At 44.7% G+C, this 18,446-nt stretch overlaps 1 protein-coding gene across 6 annotated transcripts in view; it reads left to right on the forward strand.

The window, feature by feature from the left end:
* The first annotated feature begins 12,532 nt into the window (after positions 1-12,532).
* Positions 12,533-18,446, forward strand: part of Dcaf1 (DDB1 and CUL4 associated factor 1) — a 56,954-nt gene continuing 51,040 nt past the window's right edge. For all 6 annotated transcript variants that reach the window (XR_005874672.1, XR_005874673.1, XM_040739533.1 and 3 more), the window contains exons 1-2: positions 12,533-12,670; positions 18,131-18,248. Coding sequence is in view for 4 of the 6 variants with exons in the window: in XM_040739533.1 (XP_040595467.1) it covers positions 18,139-18,248 (110 nt within the window). In the remaining 2 variants the exon portion in view is untranslated. The remainder of the gene's footprint in view (positions 12,671-18,130; positions 18,249-18,446) is intronic.

Below are 18,446 nucleotides of genomic sequence, written 5' to 3' on the forward strand. Positions count from 1 at the left end.
GTTTTGATAATGTTATGAACATTTTATTTTGTTGTTGTTTTTGTGAAGTAGTGTATTATGTCATCCAGGCTGCTCTCAGATTATATGTAGCCTAGGCTGGTCTTAAACTCCTCATGTTAGCTCTGCCTTCTAGGTGTTGGTATTTGATTGGCCTGTGGGCATATATGTGGGGCATTTTCATGACTAACGGTTGATGCAGAGGAGGAGTTTTGAGAAATACTATCCCTGGGCAGGTCGTCCTGGATTGTATAAGAAAGCAAGTTGTGCAAGCCATTGATTGATAGCAAGCCAGTAAGCAGCACTCTTCCACAAACATGAGGCAGAGAGAGATTCACTGGAAATAGTTGGGGGATTTGAAACTGCCCACCTGCAGTGACATACCTTCTCTAATAAGACCACACGTCCTTCCAAAACAGTTCCACCAACTGGGGACCAAACATATATGAGCCTTTGGGGCCATTCTCATTCAAACAACCACACAATACTCAAACATTCACATATATGAGCCTTTGGGGCCATTCTCATTCACACCACACAATACTCAAACATTCACATATATGAGCCTTTGGGGCCATTCTCATTCACACCACACAATACTCTTCTGGTCTGTGTCTGGCTCTGGGGCACGGTTGCTCTTCTTTCTCCTGCCTTTTCTGCCAAACGGGCTAATTAGTATTTGCCCTCAGCTACCATGTACTTCTCTATTCCTGTAATAAGGTCCCTTCCACTATGGCTCTGCTGTCCTGAGATGTTGCCCTCCTTAGAATGAACTAAGGGCATTAGCTTCTCATTTATTCTTTGGAACAAGAGCTTCTGGAATCTAGACCTGCCTAATTTGTGGAGTAGGGAACCCATCTTGCCTGCCTTCCTTCCGATTTGCAACAAGGGGCAAAAAATGGACATGGGGGCCGGGCGTTGGTGGCGCACGCCTTTAATCCCAGCACTCGGGAGGCAGAGGCAGGCGGATCTCTGTAAATTCGAGACCAGCCTGGACTACCAAGGGAGTTCCAGGACAGCCTCCAAAGCCACAGAGAAACCCTGTCTCGAAAAAACCAAAAAAAGCCGGGCGTTGGTGGCGCACACCTTTAATCCCAGCACTTGGGAGGCAGAGGCAGGCGGATCTCTGTGAGTTCGAGGCCAGCCTGGTCTACAGTGCGAGTTCCAGGACAGCCTCCAAAGCCACAGAGAAACCCTATCTCGAAAAACCAAAAAAAAAAAAAAATTAACTAATTAATTTGGGAATTATGTAAAAAATGTTTCAGATTATAATTTAAGAAAAACAAGCCGGGGCCGGGCGTTGGTGGCGCACACCTTTAATCCCAGCACTCGGGAGGCAGAGGCAGGCGGATCTCTGTGAGTTCGAGACCAGCCTGGTCTACAGAGCTAGTTCCAGGACAGCCTCCAAAACAATACAGAGGAACCCTGTCTTGAAAAACCAAAAAGAAAAAAACAAAAAAAAAGAAAAAAACAAAAAAATGGATATGGTTTGTGTGGAGATATATTGTTTATGATTTATTAAAACTTGCCTGATGCCGGGCATTGGTGGCGCACGCCTTTAATCCCAGCACTTGGGAGGCAGAGGCAGGCAGATCTCAGTGAGTTCGAGGCCAGCCTGGTCTACAGAGTGAGTTCCAGGACAGCCTCCAAAACAATACAGAGAAACCCTGTCTCAAAAAACCAAACCAAACCAAAACAAAACAAAAAAAACTTGCCTGAGGATTCAGAAAGCAAAGTTATTCATAAACCACAGAAACCAGGCACATACCTTTAATCCCAGCAGCCAGAAGCTAGGAGGTGGTGGTACACACCTTTAATCCTAGGACTCAGGATTAAGAGGTAGCCAAATTACTCTGAATTCAAGGCTACACAGGGATACATGAGATTGAATCAGTCTAAGAGTAACAGATCACATGCCTTTAATCCCAGCACTAAGAGGGGTATAAAAGATAGAAGCAGTGTCTTCGGTATTCAGCTACACTGAAGTAGGAGCTTTCTTCAGTCTCTAGCTGCATTGAGGAGAGGCAGCAGTTTGAGGCTTGGTGAGGAGCTCGTGTTTGGACCAGCCTTTTCAGCCTGAGCTTAAGGTGAGAGCTAGTGACTGGCTGCTTTGCTTTTCTGTTCTTCAGCTTGAAGTTTGAACCCCAACATCAGTCTCTGGGTCTTTTACTTTTCATGTTTCAGGTTTGTTCTTAATGTAGACCTCTTTAGACACCCCCTTGAAATCAAATATGTTCCCTACATCTAAATAAGACAAGGACTGCTGAAGATATAGCTCAGTTGGTTGAGCACCTGCCTAGCATGTAAGGTCCTGGAGGTCCTGGGTTCATTTTCGCGCGAGCGCGCGCGCGTGTGCGTGTGTGTGTGTGTGTGTGTGTGTGTGTGTGTGTGTGTGTGTGTGTGTATGTGTGTGTGTGTGTGTGTGTGTGTGTGTGTGGGGTGTGGTGTGGCACAACAATGGCAATTCAATTATCTACAGGGATCACAGTTCAGAGTGGGATATCTAGAAATAGACTAACTAGTATCTCTTGTAGTACTGGGCAGAAGGGGCAGCTTGTGCTCATGACCTGTGCCTCCCATATGAGGCTTCAGATACAACTCAGTGTAGAGTGCTTTGTCTAACATGTGTAAGGTCCCGGGTTTTATCCTAACCATGGCAATAAAGTGAAGTATTGTAAGCTTTGGACCACAATAAATGAGATGCTGATTTCAGAACCCATAAGAGGTAAAGTTGGAAGTGAAAAGTCAGGTGAAGGCGTCTGGACGATGTGCTGGCAGTTCCAATTGAACTGATCTGAAACCAGACACTAACAGTAGCAGTGAGGGGGATATTCCGAGTAGACTGAGATGGCCTTTGAATGTGGTGGCATTTTTTTATTGTTCCCATCTTTCATAAAAGACATGCTTTGTTGTCAAATATGCAAGAAGACAAGCCTGGAAGGTCCTGGAAGCTACATGGTACATAGTTTTCAGACTGAGAAGCTTAGGGGCTTCTTAGAATTGGGATGACTCTGCCCTGTCATTTCTCTGAAATCCTAACATAATCTCTTTTCATCTATTTATGCACAAAATTTTACTGGAAAAATTCCATGGAAAAATAGTATCAATACAGTTTAAAGATCATAGATGAAGCAAAAACATAACTATGGGAAATAGAGGAGGGAAATTCCCAGGATCACAGTATTCTATTCCTTGAGGGAAGGCATATCTTAAAGGCAGTGATAAAATGGTCAGGAGGACTCGTTGGTCTTACCTGAGAATAAGGGGCTTTCTTCCCCTGATAATAGTTTCTCTGACAACACAGTAAACCAGATTAAGTTGAATTGAAAAAGTATAACAGCAGATATACTAGGCACATTCTCTGGTCTCATGAGAATGAAGATTAAGAGAAATGTGCATCCAAGGTAGGGCATGGAGATTTAATAGATTATAGATGAGGGGTGATGACATGTCTGTCACAAGCTATGTTTGTGCCCACGTATGGTCAAAAGCTAATTGATCAGGTGTGGACTTGAGCAGCTGGTGGCATCAGGGGAAGAAGTTGTAATAGTCATCAAGAATGTGGAACTGAGCCAGGTGTTGGTGGCACACGCCTTTAATCCCACTAGGAAGGCAGAGGCAGGCAGATCTCTGTGAGTTCGAGGTTAGCCTGGTCTACCAAGCGAGTGCCAGGTCAGGCTCCAAAACAATACAGAGAAACCCTGTCTCGAAAAAACCAAAACCAAAACAAAACGAAACAAATTTGTGTATCATCCTCAGGCATCATACTAATCTGTGGTGATATTTTGTTTGTGCTTTAACAAATAGAGCTTGTAGAGTGTGGAGCTATCCACTAGTTAGCCATAGAAGCCAGGCAGTGGTGAAATACACCTTTAATTCCAGCACTCAGGAGGTAGAGGCAGAGGCAGGAGGATTTCTGTAAATTCAAGGCCACCCTGGGCTATACAAGATTGATCCAGTCTAAAAGAAATAGAGCCAATGGTTGTGTTTCACACCTTTAATTCCAGCACTTGTGAGACCACAAGCCTTTAACCCCAGCTCTAGGGAGGAGGAGCCAGGAAGGGATTTGGCTGGGCAGAGAGAGGAATATAAGGAGGGAGGAGACGGAATCTCAGGCATTCAGTTTGAGAATTCCTAGAAACAGGATCAGACTTTCGGTCTGAGGATTCAGTAGAGGTTAAGTACAAGTATCTGGCTGCTCTGCTTTTCTGATCTTTCGGTATTTACCCCTATATCTAATTTGGGGTTTTTATTATTCAGACCAATTAGAATTTACACTACATTGATCTCTGTACCATATCAACTCTAGTATATGTGTTGCCAAAGTGAACACCAATAGTCCTTTCTTTTCCTGTTTCTGTTTCTTTCTTTCTTTTTTTCCCCTTTGTCTTATTTCTCAGAACCATGTAGTTCTGGCTGTCCTTGAATTCACAAGAGATCCACATGCCTCTGCCTCCCAAGTGCTGGGATTAAAGACATGCTCCACCACTGCCTGACTTATTAGTTTTTTTAAAACGTGGTTTCAATCGGTGGCTCTCATCATGACCTATATATAAACTGTGACCTCCAAACTTTATTGAATAGCCTTTCCACACTTTATAGAATTGAGTGTTCTCTTTCTTTTTGTTTTCTCTTCTGGTTGGCTCTTCGGGAAGTGAGTCTCTACATTTAGGAGACAGTAGGTACTGGGTACTCATTCTTCTGCTGCCATTCTTTCTCTTTCAAGTAGTCTAACAGAGAAGTAAGAGAACTCCAAGGCCACTAAGATTTCTTTTCTTTCCTCTCTTCTTTCATCCCCACCTCCTTTTTCCTGGACAGGGTCTCATGTAGCTCAGACTAGCCTGATGCTTCAGGAATAGTCATGTCCTCCATTTTATTCCTTTTCTTCCATTCAAGGCTGGCCTTGAACTCCTGATCCTCTTGCTTCCATCTACCAAGTGCTGGGATTATGGGCATACGCTATCACCTCCCAGCAGGGCTGTTTTTCAGTGTAGCAGAATGCGATAACCCATGTTTGCCCAGGAAACAGACAAAACAAAATGATGATCATAGATGGATTTCACTAAAAGCAGAAAGTGGTTCTGGGTTACAGGTTTAAACTTCTCTTTCCCATGGAATAAATGCCAGTAATCAGGACCCTTATATATATTCAGTTGAAGGAAGATCCCTCCAAAGGAGTCTCAACAGACAGACACACAGCTAAGGAACAAAATCGCAAGCTCTCGGCAGTTCCTGGTGAAACCTTGAGAAACGGTCTGAAAGCACTTCAAACTGAGGTTGGTCCAGTGAGTATTTTCAAGCTCCACATTTCTCTCTTTGCTTCAATGACTGTTGTCTGAACTCCTCCCTTTTATTAAGTCATGCCTAATTAGTTCCTGGTTGTCCTGGCCCTTGGCCCTGTGTAGGGGGAGTCAGCTTTGTGACTTCACAAAAATCTCCTGTGACAAGTCTGAGCCCAGTGAATCAGGAACTGGGCAGAAGGGTCTCCCCTCAGGAACATCATGTGACTTTTCATAGCGATACACCCCCACCTATTAGGGAATGAAGAAGAGCTGTCCCTACGGTAAGAGTCCAGGAGACCCTCTGCATGTAGCAATATTTTTCCTTGATGGCTTTGACTTCCAGGCCCAAATGGGGCACTATAGGCTATATGTGGGATAGGATACAGGTTCATCCAAACTTGGGGAGAGGCAGTAGGTGGTTACTCTGGGTGTGGTGCTGGTCTCTGAATAGGGCAAAGGAGGAAGGGAGAGTTCAGGGAAGACCAGGTTCTTCTCATTAGACATTACTATTCTTTTGAAATGAAAGAACAGATGGTGTGGATCTTCTATAGGCTCTGCTCAACCAGTCCACAGAGTATTTCCAAGAGTCAGACCAGGGAGTCTCTGCATTCTGTAGAAATCTTTTTTTTTTCCAAGAAAGGGTTTCTTTGTGTAGTTTTGGAGCCTGTCCTGGAACTTGCTCAGTAGACCAGGCTAGCTTCAAACTTACACAGATATGCCTGCTTCAGCTTCCCAAGTGCTGTGATTAAAGGCGTGCAACACCACTGTCTGGCTCTTCTGGCATCTTGAAGGCATGACTAGTATTGCCTGTTTGATGTCAATTACACTTCTATTTCCTCTTAAAGGAATCTGAGAAGCTAAAGATGCTAGGAATGCCAGGTGGTGGTGGTGCATGCCTTTAATCCCAACACTCAGGAGGCAGAGGCAGGGGAATCTCTGAGTACAAGGCCAGCCTGGTCTATAGAATGAGTTCCAGGAAAGCCAGGGCCACACAGAAAAAAAAACCTTGCCTCAGAAACAAAGCAAAACAACAAAAACCCGTACCTCCTTTCCAAAACCTGCACCTGGAGTATGGCCTTTGGGATGGGCAAATCTCCAGCAGTCAGAAGTGATAGGTTCACTGGGGGATCAAATGAGATAGAGTGGGGATAGAGGGAGGATCTGGAGGACATTTGGGCCCCTTCATGCTTATGTTCCTGCCTTGTGTTGGGCAAGTAGACTGTGAAGAATAGTGTTTGGTATATTATCTCTAGGCACCCTCTTTGGCCTCTACTCTGGTTATGATATCACTGTTCTGCCAGCAAATCCCAGGGAAGTCAGTATGAATGGGTTGGTTTGTGGAAAGAGTGAACATGTCTAGTTTCATGTCTAATAGACTCTTTGGCCTTTACTATCCTTCAACTTTGATTAGATGCATGGCTGTCAATGGTGAGAAATCCTGGAGAAGGTCTTCCTTCTGCTGACTCCATTACTTTTCTGTTCTCTGTTAGGACAAAGAATGAAGAAACAGATCAAGAAGTGGCTATTCTACCTTGCTAGGTGTGGTCCTATAGTCCCAGAACTCGGGGTGGAGGGTGGATAGAGGCAAGATGATCAGGGGCTCAAGGTCATCCTCACTACCTCTCTATCTAGAACAAGTTCAAGCCCAGTCTGGATGTCTATGTGAGATCCTGTTTCAAACTCAAATTTCTCTTCAAAAGAAAGAGGCTATTCTATTTCAGGCCTGCTGAAAATGTGCTCTAGGATTATTCTGACATAAAGCTCATTTCTCATATGTGGAAAATCGGCACTCTAGTTATCAGAGAGGCAAAGTAACCAAGCAGCCAGAGCTTAGGGCACAGGGTTAGGATCTGGTACTTAAAGCATGCCGAGTTAAGGCACTTTATACTTAACTCTCATAACAGTGCTGGAAAAGAGATAGCCACATTTTTCAACCAGAAAAATTGAAGCTCAAGAAAAATGGAGTAACCTAAAGCCCCAGAACTGGTAAAAGGGAACATCAGTGTTTTAGCTTTTCTACTGTGATAAAATGCTATGACAAGAAGTAACAGGGAGGAAAGGTTTTATTTTACCTTAAAGCTTATAGGTCTAGCACTGAGGGAAGCCAAGGGTAGGAAATCAGGTCAGGAAGCTGGAAACGAGAACACGAGCAGAGGTCATGGAGAAACATGGTTTACTGGCTTGCTCTTCTTTGACTTGCTTATAAGCACCCAAGACCACCATCCCAAGGGTAGCATCACCCACAATGGGTTAGGCCCTCCACCATCAATAATTAAGAGTATGCACTGACCAATCTTTTTAGATGTATTTCCTCAGTTGAAAGTCCCCCTTTCCAAGTGACTAGCTGTGTCAGGCTGACATAAAGCTAGCCAGCACTAGCAGCATTAGGACTGGTCTGTTTGCCTCCAAAGCCGAACTGAACCATGGAGCCATCTAGTTCTCCAAATTCCACTAGAGTAAAATAAACTGTTTCCTTATCCCTAACCATCAGTAACACAGAAGGGCCTGGTTATTGATCATCAGGTTTTAGATAAGGGAGCCCAGACGCCCTTGTTTGTCTAATCATTGTTTTGTGACTGAGTCTTGCTATGTAGTTCACCCAGGCTGCTGTTCTGAAACTTCTACATAGTTCAGGATGACTTTGAACTTTTGATCCTAATTTTTTTTGAGACAGGGTTTCTCTCTGTAGCCTGTCCAGACTGGGCCCAAAGTCATACTGGTCAGCCTGCCTCTGTCTCATGAGTACTGGGATTAAAGATAAGCACCACCAAATCTGTCTTATCTTTAGTAAGAGTGACTGGGAAGCAATTTTATTTACTGATTTGTATACCTGAAGGCCAGAAGAGGGCATCAGATATTATTACAGATGGTTATGAGTCACCGTGTGATTGCTGCAAGTTGAACTCAGGACCTCTAGAAGAGCGGCCAATGCTCTTAACTGCCCATTGTTTCTATTATTTTATCTCTCTCTTTTTTTTGGTTTAAGAGTCTTACCATATAGCCAATGCTTGTTTCATTTTTCCCCAGTATTTTTTGAGATTTATTTTACTTCATGTGTATGAGTCTTTGCTTGCATGTCTGTGTGCCCAGGGAGGTCAGAAGAGGGTGTCGGATTCCCTAGAACTGGAGTTATGGATGGTTGTGAACCATCATGTGGGTGCTGGGAACTGAACCTGGGTCCTCTGCAAGAGCAACAAGTGCTCTTAACCTCTGAGCCATTTCTCCAGCCTTGCCAAGGCTTGTCTTTAACTCCTTAAGAATTTAATTACATTTTTACAGAGGAGAGGAATACTTTGGTTCATCTCCTTCCATGCAAGTCCCAGGAATTGTACTCAGCAATCAGGCTTATCATCAAAGAGCCTTTACCTACTGAGCCATCAAGCCTGCTCTTCTGCTGTGAATTCTTGACCCTGTTGGCTTAGCCTCTGCTCAGATTACTGGCAGGTGCTACCATGTTAGCCTTAAACCGTTTCTCATCATTTTTCAGAAAACTAAAGGCTCCACAAAGAGCAGAAATGGGAGTCCTTGGAAGTCTGTGGCTGAGTTGCCACAGGGCTGTCAAATAAAATGTAGGATGGTCAGCTATTATTATTATTATTATTGTCCTCAATAATTATGTGGGGTTCTCCTCTCTATCTGAGGCTTAGGGAGGTTGGATCTGGGTAGAGATGGAGGTCACTGTTTTATTTCCTTCTGGTCTCTATGAAGTTGTTTTGAACTTATCAGATAAGGTAGGGGATTAAACTATTAACTTTGTAGATCCTCAGTTTATTTCTCTGCAAAATGAAATGGTGTACATGGATATAATTAGGTATACATTTTTGGAAGGTAGGGTAGTGTTCCTCCTACTCATTTTCTGGAGGACTGTTGGGAGCTTGCTGGGTAGGTCAATTCGTGAATAACTGAGTTTTCCTTTTTTGCCTAGGCAGAGATCCCCAGCGCCTGTTAGTACTACTACTATTCTCAGTGACTTCTGTGGCAGTGGTAGTTTAGCTTTGTCCAGGTAACAGGAGAGCATAAGGGGCTGTGTGGCTCATATTCTAGCCTTAGCAGATTGTAGAAGAAAACAGGAGGTAGTGGGTGGCACCAGGGGACAAACACCGGGGTCCAGTGAACCTAGAGAGGAGGGGCTTGTAGAAAAGTAATTGTAGGAGGAGCTGGAGCTTGAGGTCCAGAGGTCTTGCTTCTGTGAATTTTCCTATAAATAATGAGCATGCTTGGGATAGGGAGAAATAGATTATGTCTAAGGCTATAATCCTTGCAGGGGCTCCACTTGCCCTTTTTGATTCTGGGGAGCTCTGTATGATTCCTCCCTCTTTTCAGCCATGGTTCTCCTCCTCCTCCTCCTTGCTTTTTTTTCCGAGATAGGGTTGTGTGTGTGTGTGTGTGTGTGTGTGTGTGTGTGTGTGTGTGTGTGTGTGTGTGTGTGTGGACTTGGCTGTCCTAGAACTTGCTCTGTAGTCCAGGCTGGCCTCAAACTTACCAGAGAGCCACCTGTCTTTGCCTCCTGAGTGCTGGGATTAAAGCTGTACACTATTGCCACCCAGGCTGGGGGTTTCTGTCTTAATTGTACCACAATGTGTAGAAGTGTAGGACAAAGCCCACAGATTACCAAAGAGACAAAAACAAACCAGAACAATTCTTTTTAAGAATTCAGAATCAATGTATCAGAATCAAGCTAGGTATGCACGCCTGGATTATCTGTGGTTTTGTTTTTAGATGTGCTTAGGTGTGAAAATGTTGGCTGTAAAGACTGGTGTTCAATACACAGATGCACATGCTTTTGCAAATGACTATGTAGGTAACACCCCTTCTCTGAACTATGCCAATGCTCACCCTAGGGATATGTAGTTAGGGAAGCCTGGGTGCCACCCCATTGCTCCTCCCAGGATGGGAGTCTGGAGTGCTTACAGGTATGTAACTGTGTTTACATGGTGTTTGCAGTGCGGGAAGGATGACTGCGGGAATGACAGGATAGAGATTTGGGTAATTTCTTGGAGACAAGGTCTCACATATCTTAGGTTTGCCTCAAACATGCTACCTGCTAGGTAGCCAAGGATGATCTTGAACTTCTGATTTCTATCTTTCCATTCAAAATTCTGGGATTATAGGCATGCACTACCTCACTTCCTGTCTGTCTGTACAGACCTCCAGACCTCTATGGTTAGCTAGTGGCAAGCTCCATTCTCTGACCTTCAGACAGGCTTTATCTGTACAAGCAAGATATAGCCACAATCACTTGCTTAGGGTGGATAATCTTGAGGGAGTTACTCCTAGACAGGCCGTGCATTTCTGCTTTGCTTCTCCAATGTCCCAGACCGTAGCTTCCCCCCATTCTCCCTTTGATGTCCCTTAAGACCACCACCAACCCAGTGCCCCCTACTCTGGCTTCCTAAAACGGAGTAGTGCCACCTGGTGACAGAATAAGGCAGTGACTCCTGCTTTGATAATTGACTTTGGGTTCTCACAAGGGCTCTTAGAGGTGACCACAGGTAAGGTATCCAAGGGATCTGGGAGGATACCTAGGGGATCCATCCCTCTACCTTTTGGGTTCAAAGCCTAGGGGAGGTCAGGATGATCTCTAACTCATAGATTCATTTGCCTTAACCTCATGAGTACTGGGATTAAAGGCAATGTGACATCATGTCCAACAAAACTCTGTATCTTGATTCAATCTTACTCCTTCAGATTTCTCCTCCATAAAGTTGGCTGGCATTATCTGCCGTGGTGTTGAGAATAATGTGTAACTAAGACACTTGATGCAAGCCAGGTCTGCTGTAAAGACAAATTGAATGATAATGGTCATCACAGCAAGAGACCAGATTTCAGAAGCACAGGAGAAAGCTGTTCTGTGGCAAGAGGAGTGATTGAAGACATGTTACATGTCTGTGGCACTGTCATCACCCTCTAGAATTTGTACTGCTTGATACTCCGAGCTACACAAGTGAGGGAGAGAACTCGGGTGGGTGGGATAGGGTGGTGGTGGACTTGAGTTGAAATCCAGGATACCAGCTTCATCTCCTTCCTCCTTCCCTTCTCTCTTCTTCTCCCCACCCCTCAAGACAGAGTTTCTCTGTGTAGCCCTGGATCTGGCTGTCCTGGAACTTGCTCTGTAGACCAGGCTGGCCTTGAACTCACAAGTGCCACTACTGCCTGACTGATACTGGCTTAACAGGCATAGAATTTGTTCCTAACAATAGGTCCACAATGTCTTATAATCTTGGTGTGAAAGTACTGGCTGCAAGAACTCTATGGAAACGCACAGAATACACTCAGAATTCCAAGAGCAATAATGAGTTGCATCAGGCCTGAGGTCTGGGTAGGTCTCATCAAGATTCTGCTCCATTGTGGAATTTATCTTTTATGTCACATAGGATCTGTGGGTCAAAGTCAGATCCCCCTGATGCTTCTTCACTTTAGTTGGTGATACTAGGCAAGTCATTTACTCTGGGTTTCACTTTTTTCAGCTGTAAAATTAAGAAATTGAATTAGATGACCTCTGTTGTTAGTCTAGTTTTGGCTGAAGACTTTTTTTCCTTCATTTTTCTGCCTTACATATGATACCTGGCAACGAATGATTTTTTTGATTCTTGCCGAGTATGTTTTGAACAGAAAGACAAAGGAAAATTAGCGAGTTTCTTATTAATGAGTACCGTAACTTCTGATACATTTGTGTGAAATGCATTCTTTGACCCTTACATTTTATAGGGCTTATGTGTCAATGATAGTACTACTGAGCCTTTCCGATTACACAGGGTAGAATTACGTATTGACAAAGTTATCAGGCAGCAGTAGTCTCCCGGGCTTTAAAAAGATTGATTCCTAGCCGGGCGGTGGTGGCACATGCCTTTAATCCCAGCACTCGGGAGGCAGAGGCAGGTGGATCTCTCTGAGTTCGAGGCTGGGCTGGACTGACAGCCTCCAAAACAATACAGAGAAACCCTGTCTCGTAAAACCAAAAAAGAAAAAAAAAAGATTCCTTCTTTCACTTTTCTCTTCCGTTTTTGGAAACAGCCAATAAATACACAACAATTTACGTTTAATACAGAAAACTACGAATCCCAGAAGTCAATGCGCTGGGGAGGAGCTTACTGGTATTTCTATCCCCGCCCTTTCCCGCCCTTAAACACGGAACTTCATTTCCCAGGAGCGCTATGATGTTCCTACGCTCGCGCCGACGTTCTCCCCCTCCCAGCGAGGCAGCCTCGCGCCAAGTTTGCGCGCGCGCACCGCACGTAACATGCGAGTGACGCATAATATGTGGGCCGCTCAGGAGCCGTGGTCGCGCTGTGTGTGTGAGTGAGGGAGAGTGAGTGCGGGACCAGAGGCGGTGTGTGTGAACTGTGGCCGCTGGAGGGGTCCAGAGAGAAGCGGCGGAGCCGCCCGCGAAGGTAAGCGGGAAGAGGAAGGCGCCGGCTCTCTGTGAGGAGCGCGGGGAGACGGAGCGCGCGGCCGGCGGGGCGGGAGAGTGGGCGCCTCGCTGGGGGAGGGGCGGCACCTGCTTCGGCTGCGGGCGGCCAGGGGGCGGGCAGGACCACCCGGGAGGCTGGGCCTGGGGCCTGACAGGACTTTCCACCTCCTGATCCCGGGCCCGGGGGCGGGGCCTTCAGGTTCTTTCCCCCAGTCCTCCAGAGAAGCTTCCTTAGAGTAACTCTTCCGCCCGGAGTGGGGGGCAGGGATGTGCTCGCCTCTACCTGAAGGAGGTGCTCTTTCAGTTTCTGTGGTCATCTCCGAGTCTCTGACGAGCCGAGGGGCTCCCTCTTCCCTGCCGCACGATGGACCCCTTCCCGGACTGTGTCTCCGCCCCCAGCCTCGGTCACCGGGGCGGGCTTTCCCCTCCTCCGGCTTCGTGCCACCTCCCACTTGCAGCCTCTCTGCTCTTGGACCGGGCTAGGGGGAGGAGCTTTCCGGGAGCCCCTCCTACTTCTGCCATGCAGTGGTGAGTGGCGGGGGAGAGAGGTGTGCGGGTGCCGACCTAAGGTTGCCTGCCCGGCTTCTTGCGAGCTTGTTCTCAGGACTTTCAGTTGTTTTCTGGTGGGCTTTCAGGGCTGTTTCCACACTATCCTGTTTGTAGTAGGTGTCGGTCTGCTCCTCTTACTGCAGTGATAGTTCTTTGTTTTTTCCATTTGAGGAATTAAGTCTTAGAGCTTTGAATAAATGACTACGACTCGTTTTCGTCTGCCTCCTGTTGCTTTCTCTCTCTCTCTCATTATTATTATTTTTTTCCTTCCTGGAACTCGCTCTGGAGACCACGGTAGCCTCAAACTTGGAGATCTGCCTGCCTCTGCCCGCCCCCCCCCTCCAGTGCACCGTTAACGCCCGGCCTGCTTGTTTTTTGTAACTCTTTCCGGCGAAGCCTTTTAACTATTCTGCATGTTTTAATTATTAATTTGTTGTAGCACTATCATCCTGTTGAAAGCCCTTTGTTAATGCGTAGCGGTAGAGGTTCATTGGTAGTGTCATCTAAAGGCTTTCCCCCACCCTTGGGTTTCCTGGCATTCACCTTTAAGGCTTTTATTAACGTATCTGTTTTGACTTTAGGAGTTGATATAACATATTTCCTCCAGATGTCAAGATTTGTGTTTGTATGTAGCATTTTTTCATTAACAATTTTCGAGTAGGGATATATTTTTGGTGTTAAGGTATTTTACACATTTCTTGAGCATAGCATTTTACTTACATTGTCGTTCAGTTGTTAAATTTAATAAAATGCAATAAAACGAGCTCCATGTTAAGTCGAAGTGATTGGAGTTGGATTATTACTACTGTTGTTTTCGTAAAGCACATAGTCATGGACATTAATAGTTATATATGATTATGTGTCATAGTGTTAAGGGTATTTTTGTGTATGGGGGGGTTCAAGACAGGGTGTCTCTGTGACTTTGGAGGCTGACCTGGAACAAGCACTTGCAGACCAGACTGGCTTCAAACTCAGAGATCCTCCTGCCTCTGCCTCCTGAGTGCTGGGATTAAAGGAGTGTGCCACCACCACCCAGCTTGTTTTTTGAGACAGGATTTTACAAAAAATAAAATAAAATAAATCCCCTTTCAGTACAAAGGCAAAATTAAGTGATTACCTGTAGTTTCACCAGTTGACTGCTTTGCTGTATATTCTTTCTCTCTGTGTTCATTTTGTGGAATTAGTTCAGGTTGTAGGCATATCACCACTAGATACTTTGGCAAATTATCTTGTTTGTTTTTCAAGACAGGGTTTTGGGACTAGAGAGATGGCTTAGTGGTTACGAGCTTGGCTTTTCTTCCAGAGGACCTGGGTTCCTGGCACCTGGGACCCGTGAGCACCCACATGACAGCTCACAGCTGTCTGTAACTCCAGTTCCAGGCCACCTGACACCCTCGTGCAGACAAGAACACCAATGCACATAAAAAAAAAAAAAGTTGGTCAGGACAGGGTTTCTCTATGTATCCTTGCTTGTCTTGGAACTTACTCTATAGACCAGGCTGGCCTCAGACTCACAGAGGTCAACCTTCCTCTGCCTATGGAGTGCTGGGATTAAAGGCGTGTGCCACCACCTCTCTGCTGTTTCTTAAAGACAGTGTTTCTCTCTGTGTAGTCCTGGCTGTCCTGTAACTCACTGTATACCAGACTGGCCTCAAACTCAGATTTGCCTGCCTATGCTAGTATTAAAAACATGCACTGTCACCAGACTGGCTTTTTTATTATATGGTAGAATTCAGACTCAGGGTTTTATAATGGCATGCAAATGCTCTACCATTTTCCTGGATCTGCAACCCTGTGCATGTTTCTAAGTTGAATTCTAAAATTTTACTGTTAGAATATCCTTGAATTCCCCTTCATTCCAACTATTCTTCCCCCCCCCCCCCACACACACAGGGTTTTTCTTTGTAGACCTGGCTACCTGACTGTCCTGGAACTTGCTATATAGACCAGGTTGGTCTTGAACTCCTTCCAAAGTGCTGGGATTAAAGGCATGTGTCACAAACCACCTTGCTATTTTCTTTCCTCCTTCCCCCTACTCCTACTCCTTTTTTTGTGTGTTTTTTTTTTTTTTTTCCTTTTCTGGACAGGGTTTCTTGATGTAGCTTTGCAGGCTGTCCTGGAACTAGCTCTTGTAGACCAGGCTGACCTCAAACTCACAGAGTTTTGCCTGCCTCTGCCTTCCAAGTGCTGGAACTAAAGCATGTCTCTTTAATGACAGTTGGGGAATAGGGTAGAAAGGAGGTCTGGGCTTGACTGCATTACCTCATGCAGGAAATGAGCTGTTCCAGCCTTGCCTGGATTTTCCAAGCCCCTAGGCCAGTCTTCATCTCTATGTTAGATTGGAGACAAGATAGCCAGTCACAGAGCATGGTTTAGAGGACTCTGCGTCCCAAGTGCTGGGATTAAAGGTATGCACCACTACCACCCGGCCTGGCTATTTTCTTGTTCTTTAAAAACATTTTTTTTCTTGAAATTGTGCTAATATGTGGAGGAACCGTGAAAATAGTGTGTTAATGAAGTAGGTATTGTGGTGCACAGTTGTAATCCCAATACTCATGTAACTTGAAGCTGAACGATCATGAATTTGAGTTCAAGCCCAAGTTACATAGTGTCCCTGTCTCAAAACAAGCAAACAAACAACCCAACAAACCATGGGTTACATGAGTGTTTTGGGTTTCTGTTGCTGTGAAGAGACACCATGACTGCCACAACTCTTTTTTTTTTTTTTTTTTTTTTGGTTTTTCGAGACAGGGAGGGTTTCTCTGTGGCAACTGCCACAACTCTTACAAAGGAAAACATTTAGTTGGGGTGGTTTACAATTTCAATGGTTTAGTCCATTTTCATCATGGTGGGATATGGTGTGCTGGCAGACATGGTGCTGGAGAAGGAGCTGAGAGTCCTACATCCTGACCCCAGACAGCAACAGGAGTCTATATCCACACTGGTTATAGCTCCAGCATAGGAGACCTCAACAGTGAAGCACTTCCTTCAACAAGGCCATACCTACTCCTTGTTAGGCCACACCTCCTAATAGTGCCACACCCTATGTGTTTGTGGGCCTATTACATTCAAACTACCACAGTGGGAATATTGTGGCAGGCCTGAAGGCCCAGGAATCAAAGATAAACTAAGAATATCCAAGGTTCAAGGTCTACCTGGATGACAGTGAGTTTAAGGACAATTTGGACAAATAAACCCCTCAAAAAAAAAAAAAAACAAGTCAGGTATTGGGAGTGAAAGCCTTTAATCCCAGTGCTGGAGGCAGAGGCAGATGAATCTCTGGCAGTTCGAGGCCAGCCAGGTTCCATAATAGCCAGGGCTACACAGAAAAAAACCCTGTATCAAAAAAACCAAAATGCTCCCTCTCCACAAAACAAAAACAAAACAACCAATCCAAAATATCAACTACCCAAAAAGCAAAACTAAAAAACTAAAAGCCCTAAACAAATACTGGGGATATAGCTCAGTGTTAAAGTGATTTCTTAATTTCTTTTTCTCCAGAATGGATTTCTCTGTATTGTTTTGGACCCTGTTCTGGAACTTTGTACACCAGGCTGGCCTCAAACTCACAGAGATCCACCTGCCACTGCCTTCCGAGTGCTGGGTTTTAAGTCATGCACCACCAACGCTCAGCTTGATTTCTTAATAGAGTCTTTGAGACTCTAGAATTCCAGTACCAAATATCAAAATGAATAAACCAAGGGCTAGTGATGAAGCTCAGTAGTAGAGTTCTTACTTAACATGAGCAAGGCCCTTTGTTCAATCCCTGTCACTGTCAAAGGACAAAACAAAAAGTGCCAATCAAAAAAGTAAGTGAAAACAGCAGAAAGCTGTATGTGTAGACTAGGCTGACCTCAGGTTGACTACCTGCCTTTGCCTCCCAAGTGCTGGAACTAAAGGTGTGCATTCCCATGCCTAGCTTGTTCTTTTTGAGACAGGATCACTTTCTATGGAGTCCTGACTGTCCTGAAATTCTTGGAGATGTTCCTGCCTTTGCTTCCCAAGTGCTGGGATTGAAGGCATGGTGAGGCTCATTTATTTACTGTTTATATTTATTCATTTCTTTAAAAAATTCTAACCTATTAAAACATGGAGCCATGCATTGGTGGCGCACGCCTTTAATCCCAGCACTCGGGAGGCAGAGGCAGGTGGATCTCTGAGTTTGAGGCCAGTCTGGTGTCTACAGAGTGAGTTCCAGGACAGCCTCCAAAACAATACAGAGAAACCCTGTCTGGAAAAGTCAAAAAAAAAAAAAAAAAAAAAAAGGAAAAAAAAAAGGAAAAAATAAAAAGGGTCTGTTTTATGTGGTAGAGTACTTGTCTAGCATGCATGAAGCTCAGTTCAAATCTTAGCACACCATAACATCTCTAGTGGTTGTATATGTCTAAACCTAGCTCTTGGGAAGTAGAAGCAGGAGGATCAGAAAATCAAAGTCATTCTTGGGTATAAAGTAAGTTCAAAACTAGTCTAGGGTATATGTCCTGCCTTAAAAACAATTTGTAAGCCTGATGCAGTGGTTACTTAGTGAGGTCTAAGTCAACAGGAGCTACTAGTGAGAACCTGTCTTCAAATTTCCGAAGATTGTAAAAAAATTTTTTTTGTAAATTTATAGCCCAGTATTTAGTTAGTAGATTGACAGTTGATTGCGGCCATCACCTCTTTAGTTTCAGTGCCCTCCTACCCCCTGTTTGGAGACAGGGTCTCTCTGTGTGGCCCTAGCTGGAGTAAAACTCACTGTATAGATCAGGCTGGCCTCAGATGCTAACAAGTGAGTCATCTCCCCAGTCCAGCTTATCCCTTACCTACTACCTTTACCCCCTTTTTTTTTCTTTGTGGCAACCATGTCAGGTATGTTTGTTTTGTTCATTTCTTACTGTCTTGACTTCTTTAGGCCAAGCCATGACTACAGTAGTGGTACATGTGGACTCCAAAGCTGAGCTCACTACCCTGCTGGAGCAGTGGGAAAAGGACCATGGCAGTGGGCAGGATATGGTACCTATCCTTACCAGGTAAGAATAATTCATTTTTCCATGCAAAATTTACCTTTCTTTTCATATACACAAAAGTATATTTAAAAAATAGTTGTATTGGTGCTAGCAAGATGGCTAAGCAGTTAAGAACATTTGTTATTTTTGTAGAATTTGGTTTGCAACACCCATGTTGGGCTGCTCATAACTGCCTGTAACTCTAGCTCCAGTGGATCTGAT

This window comes from Mesocricetus auratus, unplaced genomic scaffold (genome assembly GCF_017639785.1).
Source record: "Mesocricetus auratus isolate SY011 unplaced genomic scaffold, BCM_Maur_2.0 Super-Scaffold_100691, whole genome shotgun sequence".
Classification (NCBI taxonomy): domain Eukaryota; kingdom Metazoa; phylum Chordata; class Mammalia; order Rodentia; family Cricetidae; genus Mesocricetus; species Mesocricetus auratus.